The sequence below is a fragment of the Rhincodon typus genome, chromosome 1, assembly GCF_021869965.1.
Source record: "Rhincodon typus isolate 14 chromosome 1, sRhiTyp1.1, whole genome shotgun sequence".
Classification (NCBI taxonomy): domain Eukaryota; kingdom Metazoa; phylum Chordata; class Chondrichthyes; order Orectolobiformes; family Rhincodontidae; genus Rhincodon; species Rhincodon typus.
Genome location: NC_063332.1, coordinates 27355099 through 27379633, shown reverse-complemented (window position 1 = coordinate 27379633; position 24535 = coordinate 27355099). Strand labels below are relative to the sequence as shown.

Genomic DNA, 24535 nt, shown 5'->3' with positions numbered 1-24535 from the left:
CCCGAAACGTCAGCCTTTCTGCTCCTATGATGCTGCTTGGCCTGCTGTGTTCATCCAGCTCTGCACCTTGTTGTCTAGTACTGGCATCAAGCCTGTTTTATAGATATTTTCTAATCAACCTGTTCAGAGATGGTATTACACACCTATGGAGCAGGTGGGACTTGAACTTGGGTCTCCCGCCTCAGAGGTAGAGACATTACCGCCATGCCACAGGACCCCTTAAACCTGCTTTGCACGCTCACTGACAAGATAACTTGCATGCTATTCAGATGTTTGCTTTATGTGCACCAACAGCTGCAACAAAATGGCAAACAGAATGAATTGGTGCATAAATGGAGCTCTGAGAGCACACAACAAACAAACCATTTGCACTGGCAAGCCCAGTTTCTCACCCTATAATTGGTTGCTGAGTGTTTTGAATTTTGAATTAACTGATTAATAGTGAGGACATTAATATCACTTCGTTTATTGTAATTTTTATCAATATTCATAACTCCACCTGCATATTTTAAATCTTTCAAGGTAGTTAATATGTTCAATAGTTCTGTCCTTATATTCAATATGCTATGTTGAATTTTAATCCTAGATATCGTTTTTCTAAGTATATGTTGATATCTCAAGATATTCTTGAGACTTTTTTTTTAAAAACTTTGGATGTTTTTCTGTAAATGCAAATTATTAATACTCTGCTGTGTTGGTTTTGGATGTAACCTTACATTTCATAAGTAGATTAGACTGAATTGGCATCTACTCTGTTTCTGATAAGAAGAATTTTGTTTCTTCAGAATTCTTTCCAGATCAATTGCTAATCCAGTTGTTCCCCCAATTGTATGATTTCAGGTTTTGTCTTGCAGAGACGAGCTGTCCACAGGAAGACAATTATCCTAATAATTTATGTATAAAAGTGAATGGAAAACTTTACCCACTACCGGTAAGTTTATACTTTAAAAAAATTATGGGGTTGGTTGGTGGGCGGGCGGCAGTTATATAAGAGGCACATTTTCTAGTGAGATGAAATCTGTCAATGCACTGGAAGTGGAATGTTATGTTACTTGGGCATTTGAATCAAACGGATCTTGCAAAAATATTGCCTATATTGTTTATTTGAAGGACTTGCCTTGGGAGGAATGCTAAGTACAAATTTTTACTTGTGTTAATTTTAGTTCTTTTATTGGTAAGGCCAACATTTATTCCCTTGAGCTAAAATTGACTGACTCTGTTGGTCATTTCAGAGGCCTTAAGAGTCAACCACATTGCTGTGCGCCCAGAGTTAACACACAGGCCAGACTGGGTGACAATGACAGATTATCACCCCTAGAGGGCATTAGTGAACCATTTGGGCTTTTATGACTAAGGACATTGGTATCATGCTTGCCACTAAACTAGCAATTTTTTTAACATTAAAAATTTTATTGAATACAAATTTCACTATCTGCTGTGGTGGGATTCAAACCCATGTCCCATTACCTACCTTACTGATCATTACTTTTAATTTTCAGGGGTTTACGCCACCACTTAAAAACGGTGTTGAGCAGAAGCGACCTGGTCGGCCTTTAAACATCACGTCGCAAGTTAGACTCTCATCAGCTGTACCCAATCAAATTTCAGTTTCTTGGGCACCAGAAATGGGAAGAGTAAGTGCCTTATCTGCTACTAAATGTTAAATCTGGGTCATACCCACGAGCACTTGTAGCCATTTCATATTTCTGGCTTTATTTTTAAGAGATACAGGGCAGAAATAAGAGGCTTGGGGGTGGGGTGAGTGGGGAGAAGAAAGCACTAAGAAAGAGAAGCAGTAAGGAGATAGAAAAAGAGGCTGCGAGTGGTGGGAAAGAACAGCTGCAAAGGAGAAAGAAGAGTTTAAAATATGTCCAGAAAGTAATTTGATGCAGACTACGGACCAGAGAAACTTGAAATCGCTCTGGCGATGTGCACCTTGCTTTGTGTTGCATATATTCAGGTGCTATTATATGGGGAAGAAAATGGTGGATGCTCTTGTTATGACCACTATTTCAGTTGTTGAATTTGAGAGGGAGACCTGAGATACACTGAAGAGGGTAGGAACTGCCTGTTTGAAATCATTCAATTTTATGCATGTGATAGAAGGAGATTAGTTGTGACTACACTAATCTATGGAATGTGTTTAGAAGTGTGTCAATTAGTTAAAAAATCTTTAATTGCTAACTGTTTCTTGTCTTGCACCAATTCAAATACTGTATAAGAAATAATTTCCTTGTGTGTGGTGGCTTTAAGTTTAATGGAGGTTTGGGATATTAATGAACTCTTCTAATTTTGTCTGTGAGTGTCTAAATATCCCATATTTCCGTGCAAATGCAGCATATATTATTACTAACTGACTCCCCTAATAAATGAGTTAATGAGAATGAAAATAATAACCGCTGAAAACCAAACTGTTGGCCCTAGAAGTACTTGTGAGGAGAGATTGATGGCCCTTGACATCAAGGTTGCATTCAACCGAATGTGGCATTAAGAAGCCCTGGCAAAACTTGAATCACTGGGTTTCAGGGGCAGACTCTGCTAGTTGGATTCATATCTGGCACCTAGGAAGATGGTCATGTTTGTTATTTCTGACAGGCTTAAAATTGAGGTTTAAAGGATTAGGATAATTATAATGTAAGGAGACAATCCACTGGGGATGGCGCGCAAAGAGTTACCATGCTCTGACACCATCTTGCCAATTCAGTTCACCAAACTGATTGCTGGGGAACCAGATGTATATGAGGAGAGATTGGGTCAGTTGGGTCTGTATTCTCTGAAGATTAGAGGAATGAGAGGAAATCTCTGAACAAGAGGTCACGGTCTCTGGATGTGCAGCAGGTGATTTTCCGCTAAGATGAGAAGTTTCTTTATCTGTGGAATTTCTTCCATAGAAGACTATAGAGGCAGCATTATTTAAGAAAAAATAGATTTAAATGTTGGAGAGGTATGGGTGAGAGTAGAAGCATTGCTTTGAGTTAGAGGATTGGCCATGATCATGTTGAATTGTGGAGTGGGCTTGATGGGCTGAATGGCACGCTCTAGCTCCTATTTTCTGTTCCTACGCTTCTAAGAACATAAGTTGTAAGTCGTTATAATGTAGTGGTGACAACCTTGCTATCATGTCAAAGTTATTTGATTTCAGAGTTCAAAATATATTAATAAGCAAAGTACAGACTGTACTCAACTCAAAAGAAAATGCCTACTATTAAATGTAAATGTATGATTGCACAGCAATTGCTGAACAATTGAGTGTTTTAATAACACTAACAGCCAGCTTAAACTAAGAACTGTGGATCCTGAAGATCTGAAACAAAAGCAGAAATTGTTGGAGGAATTCAGGTCTGGCAGCATTTGTGAAGAGAAAGCAGAGTGTGTGTTTCAAGTCTAGTGACCTTTTTTTCAGAACTTGGAAACTCCTTTTCAACCCCTCCCCTTGACTAAAGGTCATGAGTTAAGCCACTATCAATCCTCACTCTCGTGATAGAGCCCTATGGTCCAGTAGGGCTTTGGCAACTTTATTAGCTGATGCACTTGTGATAATAGTATCTCCAATATTTGTTTATTCTGTTGAGTATTTGGACTCTCACAGAAGTAGATTTAGAATAATCCATCAATATGGTCAATAATCATCACTGCTCCATCAAACCTAAGGCAAAAACAAACAAGGAAATCATTAATTCCTGAACGTCGCAGCATTTAAGTCGGTGCGAACAATGGGTTGTATCTCTGCAACAGTCACTGTGCCTCAAGCAGTTCACAATATGTAAAATGTTTGATGCACTAACACGTCAGTGCCAATCCTTATGAATTAAAGCTGTTGGGTATTAAATTATCCAATGGATGCTATGCATTAAAGCAGTATCCACTATAATGTTCTTCATTTAGTGGCTATTGAACTTCTGCAATCTTGAGCTAGACACTATTCATTAATTTGCAAGGAATTCATACCTCAATGACTTTCCAGATGTCCTGGTTGCCAGTTAGGTGAGTATTGCATTGTTGAAAGATTGAAATTACTCTCTACATACACACACCAGTTCCTTGCTCCGCTTTCCAACCTCACTTATCCAGTCCCTATCTGGCCAGACGGTATCATCTTCTCCTAGGTTCCAATCTCCCTCCCTTTCTGTGCCCCCTCTCCAACAGTTCTTCTCCCTTCATTGTGGTAACCTTCACTTCCTCTAACCTATCAGCCTTGCTCACTGCTGCATTCACCTTCTTTATGCTACTACAATCACAGCTGACTGTCTCCCATCTCTACTGTTGATAGGCATGCTTTGAGCTTATCAACATCAAACATGAAAGAGAAAGCTAGCCTGTGATTGGAAAAACATCTCAAAGACAATATTGGCATGACTATTCTCCGATTTGTTGTCCCAATGGTTGAATTTTCCAGATGTTTTGGAGACTCTTGGGGCTGCATCTTTTCTCGTAGCAAATGGTTCAGGTCTGGAATGTGCTGCTCGGAGGCGAATTCATAGAATCCCTACAGTGTAGAAGCAGGCTATTCTGCCCATTGAGTTTGTACCAGCCCTCCAAAGAGCATACCACCTAGACCCACCACCTGCTCTATCACTGTAACCCCACATTTCCCATGGCTAATCCACCTAACCTGCACGTCTTTGGACTGCGAGGAAACTTGCACAGACATGGGGAGAATTTTCAAACTCTGCACAGACAGTTGCCCGATGTTTAATTCCAACCTGGGCCCCTCGTGCTGTGAGGCAGCGGTGCCACTGAGGCAATGTGCCGCCCTGATTCAGTTGAAGCATTTGAGAGCGTTGGATGATTATTTCAGTAGAAGCAATGTGCAATGGTAGGGGAAAAATAGAAGCAGGGAGGTTATTTTCACTGACACTGTGGGCTGAATGGCCACCTTCTGCATGCGCATAAAAAAAATTTAAGATGCCTCTCAAGCTGGAACACATCACTACAGTCCAGCTTTAGCCCTTAAAGGCACTATTGCATGCTAATGTTAAAAGGCAGCTTCTTGTTTTCTGTAATCTGTTACAATTTAAATCTTCCCTTTCTCTATGTTCATGTCTGTATGTAATTCATGTTGACAATAGCCAGGATTATCTCATTGTAGTGACTGAATAAGTTAAATCATTATTGACTTGAATTGCTGTGGGTGTACATAATACAACGTATCTGTATCATACATTAATGATAACTTGCAGATGTGCACTGCAAATGTTTTCAGCCTAACCCAACTCTAGAACTTAAAAGTAAATTTGAGAAGCAAATCTACGTCTTGTTTTGTTTTCCAGAATTACTCAGTGTCTGTGTTCTTGGTGAAGCAACTGACATCGGCTGTATTACTGCAGAGGCTGCGGAACAAAGGCATCAGGAATTCTGACCATTCCAGAGCACTTAGTAAGTTGAATGTTAATACATTTTTTGGGTTGATGTCGTGTTTGTGTGTTTGATTTAGAGAAAATTGATCTTGATTATTCATCTTTGAAACAACTCCTTTATCAGGTGAACAATAGCATTGAAGCCCATTGAAGCTGATTAGGTTAGCAGAGTTAAAAGTCATAGAGATATACAGCACGAAAACCGACCCTTCGGTCCAAGTTGTTCATGCTGATCAGATATTCTAAATAAATCTAGTCCCATTTGCCAGCATTTGGCCCATATCCCTCTTAAACCCTTCCTATTCATATACCCATCCAGATGCCTATTACGTGTTGTAATTGTACCAGCCACCTCCACTTCCTCTGGCAGCACATTCCATCCACGCACCACCCTCTGCGTAAAAAAATTGCCCCTTAGGTCTGTTTAAATCTTTCCCCTCTCACGTTAAACCTATGCCCTTTAGTTTTGGACACCCCCACCCCAGGGAAAAGACCCTGTCTATTTACCATATCCATGCCCCTCCTGATTTTATATACCTACAAAGTCACCCCTCAGCCTCCGACGCTCCAGGGAAAATAGCCCCGGGTCTATTCAGCCCCTTCCTGTAGCTCAAACCCTTCAACCCTGGCAACATCCTTGTAAACCTTTTCTGAACCTTTTCAAGTTTCACAACATCCTTCCCATAGCAGGGAGACTAGAATTGCACGCAGTATTCCAAACGTGGCTTAACCAATGTCCTGTACAGCTGCGACATGACCTCCCAACTGCTATACTCAGTGCACTGGCCTATAAAGGCAAGCATACGAAACGCTGCCTTCACTATCCTATTTACTGGGATGCCATTTTCAAGGAACTATGAACCTGCCCTCCAAGTTCTCTTTGTTCAGCAATGCTCCCCTGGTCTTACCATTAAATGTATAAGTCCTGCCCTGATTTGTCTTTGCAAAATGCAGCACCTCACATTCATCTAAATTAAACCTATCTGCCACTCCTCAGCCCATTGGCCCATCTGATCAAGATCCAATGGGATCTTGGCTCTCCCCTGTGCCTCCAATTTTGGTGTCATCTGCAAACTTACTAACCATACCTTGTATGTCAAAATCATTTATATAAATGACAAAAAGCAGTGGACCCAGCACCAATCCTTGTGGCACACTGCTGGTCACAGGCCTCCAATCTGAAAAGCAACCCTCCACCACCACTCTCTGTCTTCTATCTTTGAGCAAGTTCTGTATCCAAATAGCTAGTTCTCCCTCTATTCTGTGTGATCCAGCCTTGCTAACCAATGTGCCTTGAGGAACCTTGTCGATCGCCTTATGAAGTCCATGTAGATCACATCCACGGCTCTGCCCTTGTCAATTCTCTTTGTTAATTCTTCTAAATACTCAATCAAGTTCATGAGACACAATTTCCCATGCACAAAGCCATGTTGATTATCCCTAATTGGTCCTTGCCTTTCCAAATGTATGTAAATCCTATCCTTCGGATTCCTTCCAGCAACTCACCGATGTCAGGCTCACCAGTCTATAGTTCTCTGGCTTTTCCTTACCACCTTTCTTAAATAGTGGCACCATGTGAGCCAATCTGTAGTTTTCTGGCACCTCGTCTGTGACTATTGATGTTACAAGTATCTCAGCAAGGGGCCCAGCAGTCTCTTCCCTAGCTTCCCACAGGAAGTGCTACACCTGTCCCTATATCTCCCCCCTCCCCTCCATTCAAGGCATAAAACAAACCTTCCAAATCAGACAGGGGTTCACCTGCATATCCGTCCACTTTGTCTACTGTGTTCGCTGCTCCCAATGTGCCCTCCTGTACACTGACGAGACTAAGCGTAGACTCAGACCATTTTGTAGAGCATCTGCACTCTGTATGCGACAAACAACAACACCTTCCAGTTGCCAACCATTTTAACCTTTCCTCTCACTCCCTGGGTGACATGTCCATCCTGGGCCGCCTCCAATGCCACAATGATGCCACCCGCAAACTGGAGGAGCAATACCTCATATTCTGCCTTGGGAGCCTACAGCCCGATGGCCTAAACGTGGAATTCACCAGTTTTAAAATCTCCCCATACCCTGGCCTCATCCCATGCACAAGCCTCCCTCTCATCCCTGGTTCCTTGACCTGACACAATCTGTCCATCTTCTCTCCCACCTATCTGCCCCTCCCATCCCACGGACCAATCTTCACCACTTCCTACCTGCATTCACCTATCACCATCGCACCTACTTTCCCCTTGCCTCACCCTTCCTTATTTCCCAGCTCCCTTCCCCCTCCCCATTTCTGAAGAAGGGTCCCAGCCCAAAATGTTAACTTTCCTGTTCCTCTGCTGCCTGGCCTGTTGTGTTCCTCCAGCTCCATACTGTGTTATCCCTAATTTTGAACTTTTCCTGCAATTGCATAACTCATTATTAGCAGCCCAAGTTTAATCTTTTGTAAAACATCAATAACTCTGCTGCAATTGTGACTATTTCTCACCTTGTGTCTTTTCATTAGTTAAAGAGAAGCTGACTGCAGATCCTGATAGCGAGGTTGCAACAACAAGCCTAAGAGTTTCGTTGATGTGTCCAGTAAGTCCCTTAAATGCGTGTCATTTGATCAGGGTTTTGTTGGGAAATGGGGGTCATTAAACATGTGATGCCTTTCCTGTTCGTGCCCTCAGATGAGCTCACATTGGACTCCCTGAGAGTTTCATTTATTGTGTGAGTTATGTGATGCGTTGAAATAAAGTCTCTTTTTTTTTAGAAAGCAAAGTTTTATATTCATATGCTATAGAATAATATTCAGATACCATGATCTGGGCAAATACTTGTGGCAGGGATTCTTTTGACCTCCCATCCTTTTGTAGGCAAAAGTCCCAGAGGAATAGCGTAAGTTCTGATATTTACCTTCCAAGTATTTTAAAGTTTTGCTGTTTGGAATTATGAAGAACATTCTTGATAAGAGTTTTAATTGTCATGTGTTCTTTGAAATTGGAAAATGTTTTTATCTTGTGGCATGTTTTCAGAAGTTATTTTTTTGTAGTTTCCAGTTTTCCTGGATCCAGTGGGATAGCATGTTAAATAATGGCAAAACTTGCTTAAAAGTTCAGCATTAAGTACTGTACAACTTTCTTTCATATCCCATTTCTCCAATATTCCACATTGGTCAATTCCATTATAAATAAGTGTGGAATAAGTGTACTAATTCTTTTTATTATCAAGATTAAAGCAGGCATGCAAATTTAATTTCGCATGCGCAGATATGTAAGTATGGTTCAGTATTGATGTTCCAGTAACCCTTTTAAGAGTATTAGTAAGCTTAACCTTGATTTATTTTTGATTTTATAGTTGGGGAAGATGCGCCTGATAGTCCCTTGCCGCGCAGTCACCTGTACACATCTACAATGCTTCGATGCTGCCCTCTATCTTCAGATGAATGAAAAGAAGCCCACGTGGATTTGTCCAGTGTGTGATAAAAAAGCATCCTATGATAGTTTGATAATAGATGGGTATGTCCAGACCATTAGCAACAAAATTGGTTTAGTACAACCTTTTTTAAAACAAAATTGTCTCTTGAATTCTCCACAAGACCCAGGAACAGAGAAATTCTTTTTCAGTAGGTCATAGAAATTATACAATACTTTGGAGTTAGCAGAGAAACATTGTATATACTTGTGTAAAAATCGCTTTCGTGTAACTGTTGATCTCATGATTTTTAGCTTAAATAAAGTAGGTTTTCATTATATCTCATAGGAACAGGAGAAGGATATTTGACCCTGTGAGTCTGCTCCACTATTGTGAATTATGGGCTATTTAGTTGTTATTTTAGCTCCATTCTTCTGTCTATACCATAATCTTTGACTTCTTTTGTCTATCTAAGATCTATTCATTTCAGCCATGGATACATTTAAATACTGGCCTCCATTACCTTCTGGGCAACAGAATTCTACACTCCATTGACTCTCAGGAAAAACATTGTTTTCTGCCATCTCTTAAACTAATATCTAATTTGGCACTTTATTTTTGTTTAATTCATTCATGGGATGTGGGCATCACTGATTAGGCCATCCTTTACTGTCAAGAAAACATTTAAGAGTCAACCACATTGCCATGGGTCTGGGGTCATGTGTTGGATAGAACCAGGAAAAGATGGCAGATTTATTGCCATTTACAGATTTACTAAAGGACACTGGTGAACCATATGGGTTTTGATGACAATCAATAGCTGTTATATAGTCACCATTAAGCTAGATTTTTATCCAGAATTTTACTGAATTCAAGTTTGACCACCTACCATGGTGGGATTCAAACCCATGTCCGCAAAACATTAACCTTTGGTTTTGGATTACTGGTCCAGCAGCATTACCTCTATGCCACTGACTCCCCTAAATATTTTGTAGAAATACAGAATCATATTTTTGAGAGTAATTTTTTAGTCAAAAAGTTAACGAGTAGGAATAGGCCATTCGTCCCTTCAAGCCTATCGATATGTTTCTCAACCCTCATTCTCCAGCTTTCTCCCTGTAACTGTTGATCCCCTTACTAATCAAGGACCTATCTATCTCTGTCTTAAATGCACTCAGTGACTTGGCCTCTACAGCCATTTGTGGCAATGATTTCCACAAATTCTCACACTCGTCTCCGTTCTAAAGGGTCATCCCTTCATTTCTCAGTCTGTGCCCTCGGTTCTTAGTCTCTCCTACCAGTGGGAAAACTTTCTTGATATCCATTCTATCCAGCCTCTCCATATTCTGCAAGTTTCAGCTGGATTCCCTCTCATCCTTCTAAACTCCATCAAGTTAGAGCCGGAATCCTCAACCACTCCTCCATCTAACAAGCGCTTTCTCCCCATGATCATTTTTTTTAACCCCACCCCCATATGTGCGCACGCACGCAGCATACCAGCATATCCTTCCTTAGATATGGAGCCAAAAACCGCTCATAATATTTCAAATGCAGTCTGACCAAAGCCTTAGACGTCCTCAAGGGTGCATCTCTGATCTTGTATTTTTGCCCTCTTGAAATGAATGCTAATATTGCATTTGCCTTCCTAACTGCCAACTGAACCTGACTCAGCCCTGTTTTACCATGCACTTCCAAGTACTCTGCAATCTTATCCTTAATGATGCACTCTTAAAATCTTTCCAACAACTAAGATTAAGCCAACCAGCCTATAATTTCCTGTCTTCTGCCTTGCTCTTAAACAGGGGTGTTATATTAGCCATTTCCACTCCTCTGGGACCATCCCTGACTTCAGCGACTCCTGAAAGACCACCACCTCTGCGGTTTCCGCAGCTATCTCCTTCAGAACCTTCGGGTACAGTTCATCCAGTCTGGGTGATTTATCTACCTTCAGACCTTTCAGTTTCCATAGTACTATCTCCTCAGGGATGGCTTCTATGCTCAACCCTGCCCCTTGACTCCATTTGAAGTTCTGGTATGTTACTGGTGTCTTCCACTGTGAAGACTGATGCAAAGTACCTGTTGAGTTTCCCCGCCATTTCTTTGTTTCCAGCCTAATTTTCCAGCGGTCCAATGTCCTCTTGCCTATATCTTACCTTTTATAGATCTAAAAAACAGTTGCAATATTCTTTTATACTACTAGCTAGCTTACCCTTATATTTCATCTTATTGCTTTTTTAGTTTTAGTTTATGCTGGTTTTTAAAGGCTTCCCAGTCTTCAACTTCCCACTAACCTTCACCACATTGTATGCTTTTGCTTTTATGCTGTCCCTGACTTCCCTTGTCAGTCATGGCTGCTTTGCCCTCCCCTTTGTATGTTTCTTCTTCCTTGGGATTAATTTCTGCTTTGTCTTCCGAATTATCCCCAGAAACTCCTGCCATTAGTGCTGTACCATCTTTCCCTGCTGGGCTCCTCTTCCAAACAACTCTGACCATTTGCTCCTTCATGTTTTTGTAGTCACCTTTACTCAATTGTAATATTCTTGCATCTGATTCCAGCCCCTCAAACTGCAAGGTGAATTCTATCATATGGTCATTGCCCCCTAGGTGTTTGTTCACTTTAAGCTCCCTAATCAAGTCTGCCTGATTAGGCATCACTAAATCCAGAATTGCCTGATCCCTAGTGGGCTCTATCACCGGCTGTTCCAAAAAAAACCCCTCCTAGACATTCCACAAATTCCTTTTCTTGAGGTATTCTACCATCCTGATTTTCCCAATCAGCCTGCACATTGAAGTCCCCATGATTACTGTAATAGTGCCTTTTTTACATGCGTTTTCTGTCTCCTGATTTATCTTTTTCCCCACATCCTGACTACTGCTAGGAGGCCTGTATACAACTCCCATCAGGGTCTTTTTACCTTTGCAGTTCCTCAACTCTACCCACTCTATCACTTCTTGCTATTCAATTTCATTTCTTATGAACAAGCAACCCCGCTCCCATGCCCATTTGCCTGTCCTTTCAGTACAACTTGCCTTCTTGGATATTTGGTTCCCAACCCTGATCCCTTTGCAGTCACATCTCTGATACCCACAACATTGTACCTGACAATTTCAATCTGCGCTACCAGCTCATTTACCTCGTTTGTATACTGTGTGCATTTTAGTCCAACACCCTCAGTCTTGCGTTGATTGACTTCCTTCTCATAATTGTCCCCTCATCTGCTATTCCTGAAGATAGATTCCTGACCCTTTCCACACTCTCTGTCCTATTACTTGTTCTTGAAATTTTAATAACATCTGTTGTGCAACATCAAACCTCCCCCAACTAACACTTTCCACAATTTCTCATGCAACGGGACCTCCCCCCAGTATTTAGTTTAAAGCCCTATCCACAGCTCTAGCTATTCTCCAGGACTCATGATTCAGGTGGAGTGCATGCTATCAGAACAGCTCCCCCCTTCCCCAGTACTGGTACCAATGCCCCATGAATTTGAACCCGTTTCTCCCACACCAATCTTTCAGCTACACATTTACCTCTTTAATCTTGTTGGCCCTGTGCCAGTTTGCTCAGTTGCTTAAGTAGTAATCTGGAGATTACCTTTTTGGTACCGCTTTTTAATTTAGCCCCCAGCTGTGCACATTGCCTCAGCAGAACCTTTCTACCTATATTGTTGGTACCTATGTGGGCCATGACAACTGGATTTTGCCCTCCCACTCCAAGTTCCTCTGCAGTCCAAATGAGATATCCTGAACCAGGGCAAAAGGCAGGCAACGCAGCCTTTGGGACTCTCGATCCTGACCACAGTGAACAGTGTCTATTCCTTGTGACCATACTATACCCAATTACAACTGCAATTCTCTTTTCTCCCCCCTCTCAAATGGCTCCTTGTAATATGGTGCAGTTGTCAGTTTGCTCATCCTTCCTACAACCCCATTCTCTTCCACGCAGGGAGCAAGAATCTCAAAGCTATTAGACGAGCTCAAGGGCTGAGACTCCTTCAGTACTACCTCCTGGATACCTCTACCAGCTAAAATGCCTACGTAGGGGAATGTTGTGCCTCACACTTCACAACCTGTATTTATTACTATACTGACATCTTTCTTTAGAGCAAGGCCAATCCCAGCCTCCTGTAATCACTTCACTCCACTCAGTTCTTGTTCATCTATCCTTCCCGTAATGACCAGCATGAAATAGTAATGCACTTTTCTAAAATTGAATCTATCCATGAATCCTCACATAGGAACCCCATTTAAATTGGCTAGTCTCCAGCACAAGCCTAGATCTTTTCCACAACTACAAATGTATATGCCTGTGTCCCATTTTACTTCTGTAACTTGATTTGCTGGAGTACATGCACGCAGTTGTCCTTCATTTCCTGTTCCTCTGTGTGCCTATCTCAAATTCTCTTAGTAGAGCTTTCAACCAGATTGATTGAACTCCCCAACTTCTCCTCCTGCCTGTTTAAGGCAAAATGCAGTCCTCAGCACTTGCCATTTGGCATAGTCAATAAGGTAGCTCTCTTAAATCACCCCCTGCTTGGTCCTTCTCTCTCCTGTGCAAAGTGTCTTGGAACATTATATTTTGCTATAGATGCTTACCAAATCCAATTCTTGGTGTTTCATTTGCTGTTGCTCAAAATCTCAGGTATCATTGGGATAATTCTTTGATTTTAAAATGCTCCTCTCAGTCCAATTCCAAATCCTTCTGTGGTGTTTCCCTTTGTATTTTTGTAATGTCCTGCAACCCATTAGCCGTTTTGAAGTATTTGCATTGTTCTAATCCTGGTATTTTAGACATTTGTAATTTTAATCTCTTCACCATTGTTAGCTGTGCCACCTGTTGCCAAGCCCCAAACTGTGGAACTCCTTTCTTAAACTATCTCACTAACTCCCTTTCGTCTTTTAAGATGTTCTTCAAAATTTACCTCTTTGGTCAAATTTTTGGTCATCTGTCTAGGGCATCATCCTTCTCTGTAGCTCACTGTCAATTTTTTTTGTAATGCTCCGTGAAGTGCGTTGGGTGCATAAAAATAAGGAGCAGGATTAGGCCATTTGGCCTCTCAAGTCTGCTCTGTTATTCAATAAAATCATGGCAATTTAATTGTAACTTCAAATCTACATTCCTGCCTATGCCAGTAACCTCGCATCCTCTTGCTTACCAATGATTTTTTCCACCTGTATCTTAAAAATATTCAGACTGTGCTTCACCACCTTTTTGGGAAGAGAGTTCTAAAGACTCATAATCGTCAGATTTTTTTTGCCTCGTCGTTTCTGTTTTAAATGGACAAGTCCTTATTGTTAAACAGTGACCCCTATTTCGAGATTCATCAGTAAGAGGAAGCATCCAGTCAGGGAACTGTAGAATCCCTACTGTTTGGAAAGAGACCACTCGGCCTTTCGAATCTGCACTGACTGTCCAAAGAGCATCCCATCCAGACCCAACCCCTCTATGCTGTCCCCATAACCCTGCATTTACTGTAGCTAACCCACCTAGCCTGCTCATCCCTGAACACTAGAGTGCACTTTACTATGGCCAATCCACCTAACCTGCACACCTTTGGACAGTGGAAGAAACCAGAGCAGCTGGAGGAAATCCACACACAAACGGGGAGAACGTGCAAACTCCAGTCCATGTGCAATCAGTCAAGACCCCTCAATGTTGTATCTTTCAATTAATTGGGATTTTTTGTTATATTAAAAACAAAGTATACACTTACAGGTTGTCAAGTGTTTTTGCATCCTTCCCTATTTTAGATTTGTGCCACATAGAGCTCCCTCACAAGATGCATATTGGTAATCCCAAAATATCCACCATCAGGGAGCAAGGGAAGTATGCTGATTTTATAACCCTCTTATTCCTCCTCCGTTGCAGAATGAGGGACACCCTATCTGTGTGTGAAAAGTGAAATATTTAAGCTTTGGTTCATGATATTTCAACTTTTTATTAAGTATTAAAGTAACCCTTAGTTTTCTCTTCCAGTCTGTTTATGGAAATCCTGAATTCTTGCACAGATGTAGATGAGATTAAATTCCAAGAAGATGGCTCCTGGTGTCCAATGAGGCCCAAAAAGGAATCTTTAAAACTATCCAATGCACAGTGTACAAAAGTTGAACTTGCATGTGAGTTCTGAGATGTGTGAATACTTTCTCTGGAGAGTGATCTGAATGTTGTGTTCATTATCTGCATTCTTAATGTTTATATAATTTTATATACCATGACCCTGTGAGTTAAATTAGGCAGAAAAATAGAGATATTCTGCACACACTTCTTTTTATGTTCATTTTTCTCCTTTTAGTTTGTGGTCTGTTTGCCAAGACCATTGGTGCCAGTCACTAGAGGTAACTGACTATATTGCCTTGAGCCAATCTACATAGTTAGCAGACGTTGGTTATTTGAGTTAATCATGTTTTTTATTGTTGTGCTGTGATTCATTGAAGTGTAACAGTGAGATTTTTGGTATGCCAGATACAGACTAGATGCACAGGTTTTCTTGCTAAATAAATATGGTCAAGTTGGATGTTAAAACAGGGCTTTGATGGAATGTGCTGAATGGACCACCCTTCTACAAAAGTCTGAGATATATAAAGTGTTCCTCCAAATTAGCATCTATTCTGTCTCGAACTTTTAGCACTGTTCAATTAATAGCATTTCTGTAGTGGCTCCATTTTTTTAAAGAGTCTCTAGTTACTTCAAAGAGGTATGTGGAAAAGGAGTACTGATCCAAAGAAGGTGTCATTAGAAGGGTGTCTATATAAAGTTTTTAAAAGGGATGAGATTTTAAAGAGGAATGGGAGGAAATTTTGAGTGGGACCTTGGCAACCGAAGGCAGGGCCACCATTGAGGCAGCAAAAGGAGGAGCTGTGTACAGAAGTAGTTGGAGTCAGGAACAGAGTGAGCATATTGTAAAGTTAGAGAAGATTGTGGAGGTTAAGTGAGATGTGACAGTGAAGGGATTTAAAGATGAGCTGGTTTTTATATTTGAGGACTCTAGTTGATAGCAACGGCAAGTGTTTCGAAGGTGCAGGATTTGTTTTGGAGATTGGTATGTAAACGTTACAGGCTTGAACAGCCGGGTGCCTGTTGACGGTGCAGAATGAAAGATTGACAAGAAAAATATAGGAATAATTGAGTCTACATTGAAAAGCCTAAAGTCATTGTCGTTGAACTTTGTCTCAACTCCATGCCCTCGCCACCATTTCCTAAGACTAAGATGTAGGAGCATGTGTAGGCCATTTGGCCCATCGAGCCTGCTTTGCCATTCAGTGATCCAATGGCTGATATTATAATCCTTAACTCCACTTTGCTGACTTATCCATATAATCCTTCATTCCCTTACTGATGAAAAGATCAGTCTATCTCAGCTTCAAATATACTTCAAATGACACAGTCTCAAGAGCCCTTTGTGGTAAAGAAACCACAGATTCACTACCTTCTGAGAGAAGATATTCCTCTGCATCTCTGCCTTAAGTAGGTGACCCCTTTCTGGAATTATGCCCTGGTGTCCTAGACTTTCCCACAGTGGGAAACAATCTCTCCGCATTTACCCTGTCAAGCCACCTAAGAATTATATGCTTCAATAGGTCTTCTCTCATTCTTCTCAACTCCAATGAGTACCAGTCCAACCTACTCAATTTCTCGTAAGAAAATCCCTCTGTACCTACAATCAAACTTTCTTTCCCCTTTCCTGAGCCCTGTCTTGGGCTGCAGGGGATTGTTTTGAACTTCAGGGACCTATTTGAGCTTTCAACTCTATATCATATGCTTATCAATGTCACTTCCATCCATCTCCATAACATCACCCTCCACCCAAGCCTCTGTTGCCTTTGTCACCTCCAGACTCTGCTGTTTTAATTTTATTTTCTCTGGAGGAAGCTTACCAACTATTGCTCCTTATTTTTCTTATCTAGGGTGGTTTTCTGCAATTGGAAAAAAAAAAGTTTGATCAGAGTGTACTGTCTAATGACATTTGCAAATCAGGATTGTCCAGATGTTTTAAAACAATTTGCCTGCTTTCTTGATCAGGGAATGATATTTAATGTGGGAGGATAAACTTAAAATGGAAAGAATAGGAGGCATTTTTAAAACATCTTACCTTGGAATCAGTATCATTGCAAACCTTTGATCAAGTTAAAGCAAAGACCTGTTCAATTATAAAAATAAGTGTATTCATCTGTAGGGATAAGAGGTTTTGGTGTTTTTATTTCTGATATACATCTGAAATGTCAGACTGATTATTTTTCACAATTGATAATTGACATACTATGTATTTCTTTTTTAGATTTATTTTAGCATTCCAGCATTTACCTCCTTCCCTTGTTATTTTCCTATTGCAACACGTTGTTTTCTAATTCCAGCAACTCCAAATGTAACCAACAAGACTGCTTCTGCAGTGCCGACTAGTGAAGCAAGTAACAACAAGAGGGTTGAGGTTATAGATCTCACCATTGAAAGTTCCTCTTCTGATGAGGAGGCAGAACCTCCACTAAAGAAAAGGTGCTTATATCCAGCAGATACAGAGGACACTGCCAACAAAGGGTTAGTATGATACACATTCCATTGTAACTTTTCACAAATTATTTTTGCAGGCAATTAGATTAAAAACAAAGATGCAGATTTTTTTCTCCCCACACTTTAAGTATACACTGAAAGAGTTAAACCAAAAGCTGTTTTTGTTTCTTTTGGACCTTTGTTCCTGTGGCCACTGTTGCTGTCCTGTGGTACCGCAGATGCTGCCAACCATCTTTGCCTTGTTCACTTGACGCATTTTTCACGAGTAGAAAATGATTTCATGGTGAAAAGGCAGCATTGTAACTGACCTCGGAGATAGTAAGAACTGCCAATACTGGAGTCCGAGATAACAGTGTGGAGCTGGAGGAACACAGCAGGCCAGGCAGCATCTGAGGAGCAGGAAAGCTGACGTTTCGGGTTGGGACCCTTCTTCAGAAAAAGCCTCCAGCTCCACACTCTTATTGTAACTGACCTGCTGCTGTCATCAGGTGCCAGTGTTATGATCATGTGAGGCAGAGTGAATCAGCTCCCCTTGGATAGCTGCAAAACTATTTTTAATTCAGCTATCTCCCATTTTGATTAAAACAGTATTACGCAAATCTAAGGAGCCAATTACAAAGTGAGTGAAATTTTTATTACTTACTAAAACATGCAACATCAAATGCATGCATGAGCACAGGTATGAAAGTTTAAAAGGAGTGGGTGTCCAGTACAAAGAATATGGAGTTTAAAAAATTCCGTAATGTTAGGTTTAACTTGAAATCAAGTTTGATTAATTGGTGACTTATATTCTCAGTAGTAGCAAAATTTGTAAATACCTTTTTGAGTCCTCAATGAATGTCCAATTTGCTTTTTTAGAAGATTTTTGGGAGGGATGAGTGAAAGAAAGCAAACCTTCCAACTTATAAAATCATAGAATCCCAACAGTGTGGAAGCAGGCCATTTGGCCCATTGAGTCCACACTGACCCTCCGAAGAGCATCCCTCCCAGACCCAACCCCTACCCTATCCCTGGATTTCCCACCTTAAACACTATGGGCAATTTAGCATTGACAATCCACCTAACGTGCATGTGTTTGGACTGTGGGGGGGATACTGGAGCACCTGGAGGAAACTCACGCAGACACAGAAAATGTGCAAACTCCACACAGACTGTTGCCCAAGTCTGGAATCGATCCTTCGTTCTTGGTGCCATGAGGCAGCAGTGCTCACCACTGAGCCATCATGCTGGCCCTTTTTTTCCCTCGGGAAATTGCAACAAATATCCCCTTAGGCAATCAACCAGACGGTTATCAGCAATAGTCATGTATTCAATTTCATTGTTATGTTATTAAAGTTTAGAAAATGTAAGTGTGGCCCAGCGCATTTCCCAAAAAAGTTAAATATCCAAGGCAAAAATAATTGAAAAACATTATTTCCAATATTCAAACTTGATTTTAAAAAAAAAAGTCTCCACCACCAGGGTGAAGGGATCAGCAGGTTTGCTGCATGGACTAAGACCAGCTTTGGCACCTAGAACTATTCATGGTTTATAAATCTTTGAGCCATCGCCACGGCCTGCATGAAATCCCATTTTTTTTCTCTCTTTGCCTACCCAAAGGATATAGCCTGAAGTACAGTTCCTATGTGTTCTGCTGTGTTTTGCTTTTTACTCCTCAAGCTGGATAATACCTTGGCAACTTTCATCCCAAAAGGTGTAAATCAAATGGGAGGCACAGATCTGATTGATTGATTGGTTTTGGTCAGTTTGATTTCAGTTCACACTTGGTTTAGCTTATTGATGGTTTTGTGAACAGACTCAACCAGTAGTCAGGTCATCACTATGACTATCGTAAGTCAGTGTTTTTTCAGTTATTTTATAAAATACATTTTAGTCCATTTCAAATTTGTCAGGTTAAGGAGGTCAAACATTGGTAGTCCATTTTTACCATGATGCTGTCAGCATGTGTCAAAGATAGAGACTGAGTCTAGAATTCCTAAGGTACAAATCTAAAGATTTCTATATAACTTGAGTATACAACAAGTTATGCATTTCCTCATGGAACTTATATAACAACAGCTGTGTTAATGGCTTAATTTAACATGATTCATATTAATAGAAAAAGCTAATTGATTTTTTTTCTCTGAATTATAGGGTCCTTGCCTATCAGCCACCTGCCGTTCGTTTGCCAAATGCCACAACTGTTGATACAAGTTTTCTGCCTCAGTTAGCAGACTATCCAGCCACATTCCATCACTCAACAATGACCCTTCCACCTGAGATTCAAAGTAAGGACAGGATATGATATGGAGTATGTCACCTTTTACGCATTAAAAAAAGGCAATTTGGTCAAATGTCCCGTCAGCCTCTCCTGATTTGAAAGCAGGGATTCATGGAGAATAGTACAGTGGGTGTTGGCTGGGAGCTCATCAAAAAATCAAGTATGGGTGCAAAAGTAAACTTGTTGCTTTGTAGGCGGTGTGCAGCACAGCTGTACCCAGTACCCAATCCAGTGCTCACTCAACATCCTCACAATTTCTTTTCAACTACCTTTTCTCATCGCTTCCCTTGTTAGCTTTAGTTTTAATGCTGTCTGAATATAAACACAAAGTTAGGAGCTTGCCTGTTTCTTTGGACCCATTGTTAATTGCAAAACCTGCTGAGATGTAAGCAGCATGTGGTCTCCCTGAGTAATACTAACACAAAATGTTAGAATGTTTATGCCACTGAATGAACCCTTTGCTTAAACAAGTCAGTACTTTTCTCCTTGTGCATTATTCTAATTCCAGCATCCTCATTGCTTCCCTGTGTCTATTAGTGTTTCTTTCTTGTAGTTCTTGTAAAACCTCTGACTCATTAATGGGTGGTACAAACTGAGCATTGAATTGTCTCTTCGTTAACCCATGAGGCCCATCTATTCTATGTGCTAATGGTGAGAAATAGGATCGATGACCCTATCTCTTATGTTGTACTTGGATTTGTGGGATTTTCAGAATGAGGTAGGGATGGGTGTAATCTTTGAATTATGGCAAAGGAACTGTTTGCACCCCATACCCAATAAGAGTTTAAGAAATAGGCAAAACAACATGTTCAATGACCTGTTGAGCCTACTCCACTACACAATTCAATTACATCTGCTTTCTGCCTCAGCTTCCCCTTCCTGCTTGCTCCCTTTATCCCTTAATTCCCTGAGAGACCAAAAACCGGTCTGTCTTAATCTTCAATGCATTCTTATTGGAACAGTCATAACACTAGGGTAGAGAATTCCAACGATTACATCTCATTCTTATAAACTTGAGTGAATATGGACCAAATTTACTACACTACATTATTAGACAACTTTCTAGTGAACCTTTTCTGAGCACTTCCAGTGGCAGTTTTATGGAAAGTCATTAATACAACAAGTATCTGAGACAGCCACATTGATCGTTGTGGCACTCCACCACCAATACACAGTGGCAGCAGTATGTACTATCTATAAGATTCGCTGCAGCAACTTCCAGACCTGCAACCTGTATATGGATAATGGCAAAAGATGTATGGGAACACCACCAGCTGCAAATTTCTCTCCAAGTCTCACACATCCTGACCTTAAACAATATCGCTGATCCTTCACTGTCCCTGTGTCAAATTCCTGGAAGTCTTCTGAACAACACTCTGTGCCCCCCTGAATACCCAGGGCTGTAGTGGTTCTAAAAGGCAGCTCATCACCACCTCTATAGCAATTAGGTGTTGGCAATAAATTCTGACATAGGCTATCCCTGTGAACAATAAAATGAAACCTAGCTCTAAAAACATATATTTTATGTGGCTCAGTGCCATATTTTGTTTTCTAATGTACCTTTGAAGCGCCTTGGAAAGTTTAATTGTGTTAAAGGTGCCATATATAGTTATTGATGAGCCTAGAAAAATCAGATGATAATCCCACCCATACAGAAACTACATTTAGTCTAGCACCACCTGGCTAGAATCTGAGTAAGGGTGGAATATCGGACCAACAGAATCATTTCCATAATTTGAGATGTTCTTTTGTTTGAAACAAAGACAGAGTTATTTAAAACTTTGCAATCTATTGAAACTTTCTTCACTGTTTTAAAGTTTTGGCAAAGATCTGTAGCTCGGGTTGAGGATGAGGTTGTTGACTTGCTCGCCAAGCTGGCTTGTTTTTTTTTGTTTCAAACAACAGTCAGCTTCTGTTTCTGGATGTCAGAGTTGAGCGTATGACCAACAGGGAATTCCAAACCTCAGTATACAGAAAAGCACTCCACTGATCAAATCCTCAACTTCCACAGCAACCACCCCAATATCCACAAACAAAGCTGCATTAGGGCACTATTTAAACAGGCCATGACTCACTGCAACACTCCAGAACTATGCAGGAAAGAGGAAGAGCACCTATACAAAATCTTCACTATGAAAGGATATCCCCGCAACTTCATCCGCAGGTGCCTACTAAACAGACAACAGCAAGAGGACATAGTACACCCTAACACACTGGCCACACTGCCCTACATCAAGAACATATCAGAACTGCCAACAAGACTCCTAAGACCATTAGGAATCATGGTAGCACACAAGCCCACAGCCACTCTATGGCAAACACTCATGGATTAAAGACACCATTCCCACAACATGCAGAACCAACGTAGTTTACGAAATACCATGCAACGACTGCCACAAACGCTACATTGGACAGACAGGAAGGAAACTAACCATCAGAAAACAAGAACATCAGCTAGCAGCAAAACGACATGACGAACTTTCCTTAATATCAGTACACTTGGACAGTGAAGGCCATCAATTTAACTGGGACAACGTAACTATAGTAGCCCAAGCCAAACGTAGACACGCACGGGAATTCCTAGAGGCATGGTTCTCAACCTGTGATGCAATCAAAAAGCATTTTAGAATTGGACCCTAAATATAAACCCATATAGATCAGAACCAGAAATGACACTACTCACCATAACAGACTAGACAGTATATCATAGATCATAGAATCCCTACAGCATGGAAACAGGCCCTTCGGCCCAACAAGTCCACACCGACCCTCGGAGCATCCCACCCCCCCAATCTACACACCCCTGAGCACTACGGGCAATTTAGCATGACCAATCCACCTAGCCTGCACATCTTTGGACTATGAGAGGAAACCCATGCAGACACGGGCAATGTGCAAACTCCACACAGTCAGTCGCCTGAGGGTGGAATCGAACCCAGGTCCCTGGTGCTATGAGGCAGCAGTGCTAACCACTGAGCCATCATGTCACCGTATAAATTCTAAGCAGAGTAGAGCAACATCACTTCATTGGAGGCCTCACTGATGATGTTACATAGCATAGTGATGAAACGTCTGAATAAAAAACAAGCCAGCTCCGCGAACAAGTCAACAACCTCATTTACTCACCTACTTCAGACTTATCCAATGTAAGATGTGTCCATGTGCATTTCCAGGAATAGCCGAGTTGCTGTGTTGGGGAACACCACTGGTACACTGCCAGTGCGATGATTTGCAGCCTTGCTGTGGTCCTGTGTTTTTTTTTGTCTGCTGGACACAGGCCACCAGAAATGTTGAACTTTCCTCTGATTACATGCTCCCCTCTAGCTTGTTGTAACCAATGGATTGTTTAATGTATTTTATTAATCTTGTTTAACTGTCATGCATGTTAACATTTCAAATGTTAAGTTTGTTTTTTCTAGTACCTGCTTAGCTTGTAGAGTATTTACATACATGTGCCCTTGCTGTATTTTTAAGTTAATTACCTGGGGACCTGCTAGAGTCCTTGTGATGTGGAGACATGAGCTGTTAGGAAGGGAGTTCCAGGATTTTGACCAACTACAGTGAAGAAAAAGGCACATAGCTCCAAATCAGAACACTGGCTTAGAGGGGAGCCTCCAGTTGGTGGTAAAATCATATGGTATGGAAGAGGCCATTCAGGTCTGCACCAACAAAAATCTGTTCTAAATCTACATGAGTCTCACTTTCAAGCACTTGGCCCATAACCTTGGATATTCTGACATTTCAAGTGCTCATCCAAGTAGTTTTTAAAAGTTGAGATTTCCCACCTCAACTACCCTCACAGGCAGTGCATTCCAGATTCTCACCATCCTCTGGGGAAACTATTTTTCTTCAAAGCCCCTATTGACCCTTCAACTAAGGGGAACAGCTGCTTCCTATCCACGTTGCTCATGCCTCTCATAATCTTATACAACTCAATCAGGGTCCCCTCTCAGCTTTCTCTGCTCTAAAGAAAACCACTCCAACCTGCTCCATCCCAGGCCACATCCTGATGAATCTCTTCTGCACTTTGTAGTTTGATTATGTCCTTCTTATTTTATGGTGACTGGAACTACACACAGTACTGAGCTGTGGCCTAACCACAGTTTTGTGAAATAGCAACGTAACCTCCCTGCTCTTATAATTGCAAATTAAGGGACCCAGAACTGATCCCTATGGTATGCCACTGGACAGTGGCCTCCAGTCACACAAATAGCCTTGAACCACCACCCTCTGTTTCCTACCACAAAGCTAATTTTGGAACCAACCTGCCAAGCTACCCTCGATCCCATGTGAATTTACATTCTTTATCAGTCTTCCATGCGAGACCTTGTTAAAAACTTTGCTGAAATCCATACAAACTACATAACTACCCTACCGTTATCTACACAACCGAATCACCTTGAAAAATATTATCAAATTCATTAGGCAGGACTGCCCTCTGAAAAAGCTGATTTTTAAAAAAGAAAATTCATTCATGGGGTGAGGGCATTGCCAGCCAGGCCAGCATTTATTTTCCTAATCCAATTAGGGATGGACTGTCCAGAGGGCAGTTAAGAGTCGACCACATTGCTGTGGGCCTGGAGTCACATGCAGCTCCCTTCTCGAAAGAACATTAGTAAACCCGATGGGATTTTCCCAACAAATGGCAATGGATTTGTGGTCATCATTTGACTCTTAATTCCTGATTTTTCTGGAATTCAAATTCTACCACCTGCAGAGGTGAGGTTTGAACCCGGGTCCACAGGAATATTACTTGGGTCTCTGGATTAACAGAGCAGCGATCATACCACTAGGCAATCTCCTTTCCTAAATGCTGCCTTTCCAAGTGGAGATTAATTCTTTCATTCAGAATTTTCTCCAGTAGTTGCCGTATTACTGATGTGAAATTCCCTGGTTTATTTCAACTACCCCTGTTTTAAAAAGTAGAACCACATTAGCTGTCCTCCAGGCCTCTGGCACCTCCCTGTGACCTGTGAGAAATTAAAACTTCTGGTCAAAGCCCCTGTAGTTTCCTCCCTTGTCTAC

The 24535-nt window shown here is 41.2% G+C and overlaps 1 protein-coding gene across 4 annotated transcripts in view; it reads left to right on the top strand.

The window, feature by feature from the left end:
* pias2 (protein inhibitor of activated STAT, 2) overlaps positions 1–24535 on the top strand; it is a 53393-nt gene that overhangs the window by 20459 nt on the left and 8399 nt on the right. For all 4 annotated transcript variants that reach the window (XM_020528817.2, XM_020528818.2, XM_048595233.1 and 1 more), the window contains exons 5-12: positions 841–931; positions 1500–1634; positions 5271–5376; positions 7855–7928; positions 8688–8848; positions 14722–14861; positions 17097–17277; positions 19384–19517. In XM_020528817.2, coding sequence (XP_020384406.1) covers positions 841–931; positions 1500–1634; positions 5271–5376; positions 7855–7928; positions 8688–8848; positions 14722–14861; positions 17097–17277; positions 19384–19517 — 1022 coding nt within the window. The remainder of the gene's footprint in view (positions 1–840; positions 932–1499; positions 1635–5270; positions 5377–7854; positions 7929–8687; positions 8849–14721; positions 14862–17096; positions 17278–19383; positions 19518–24535) is intronic.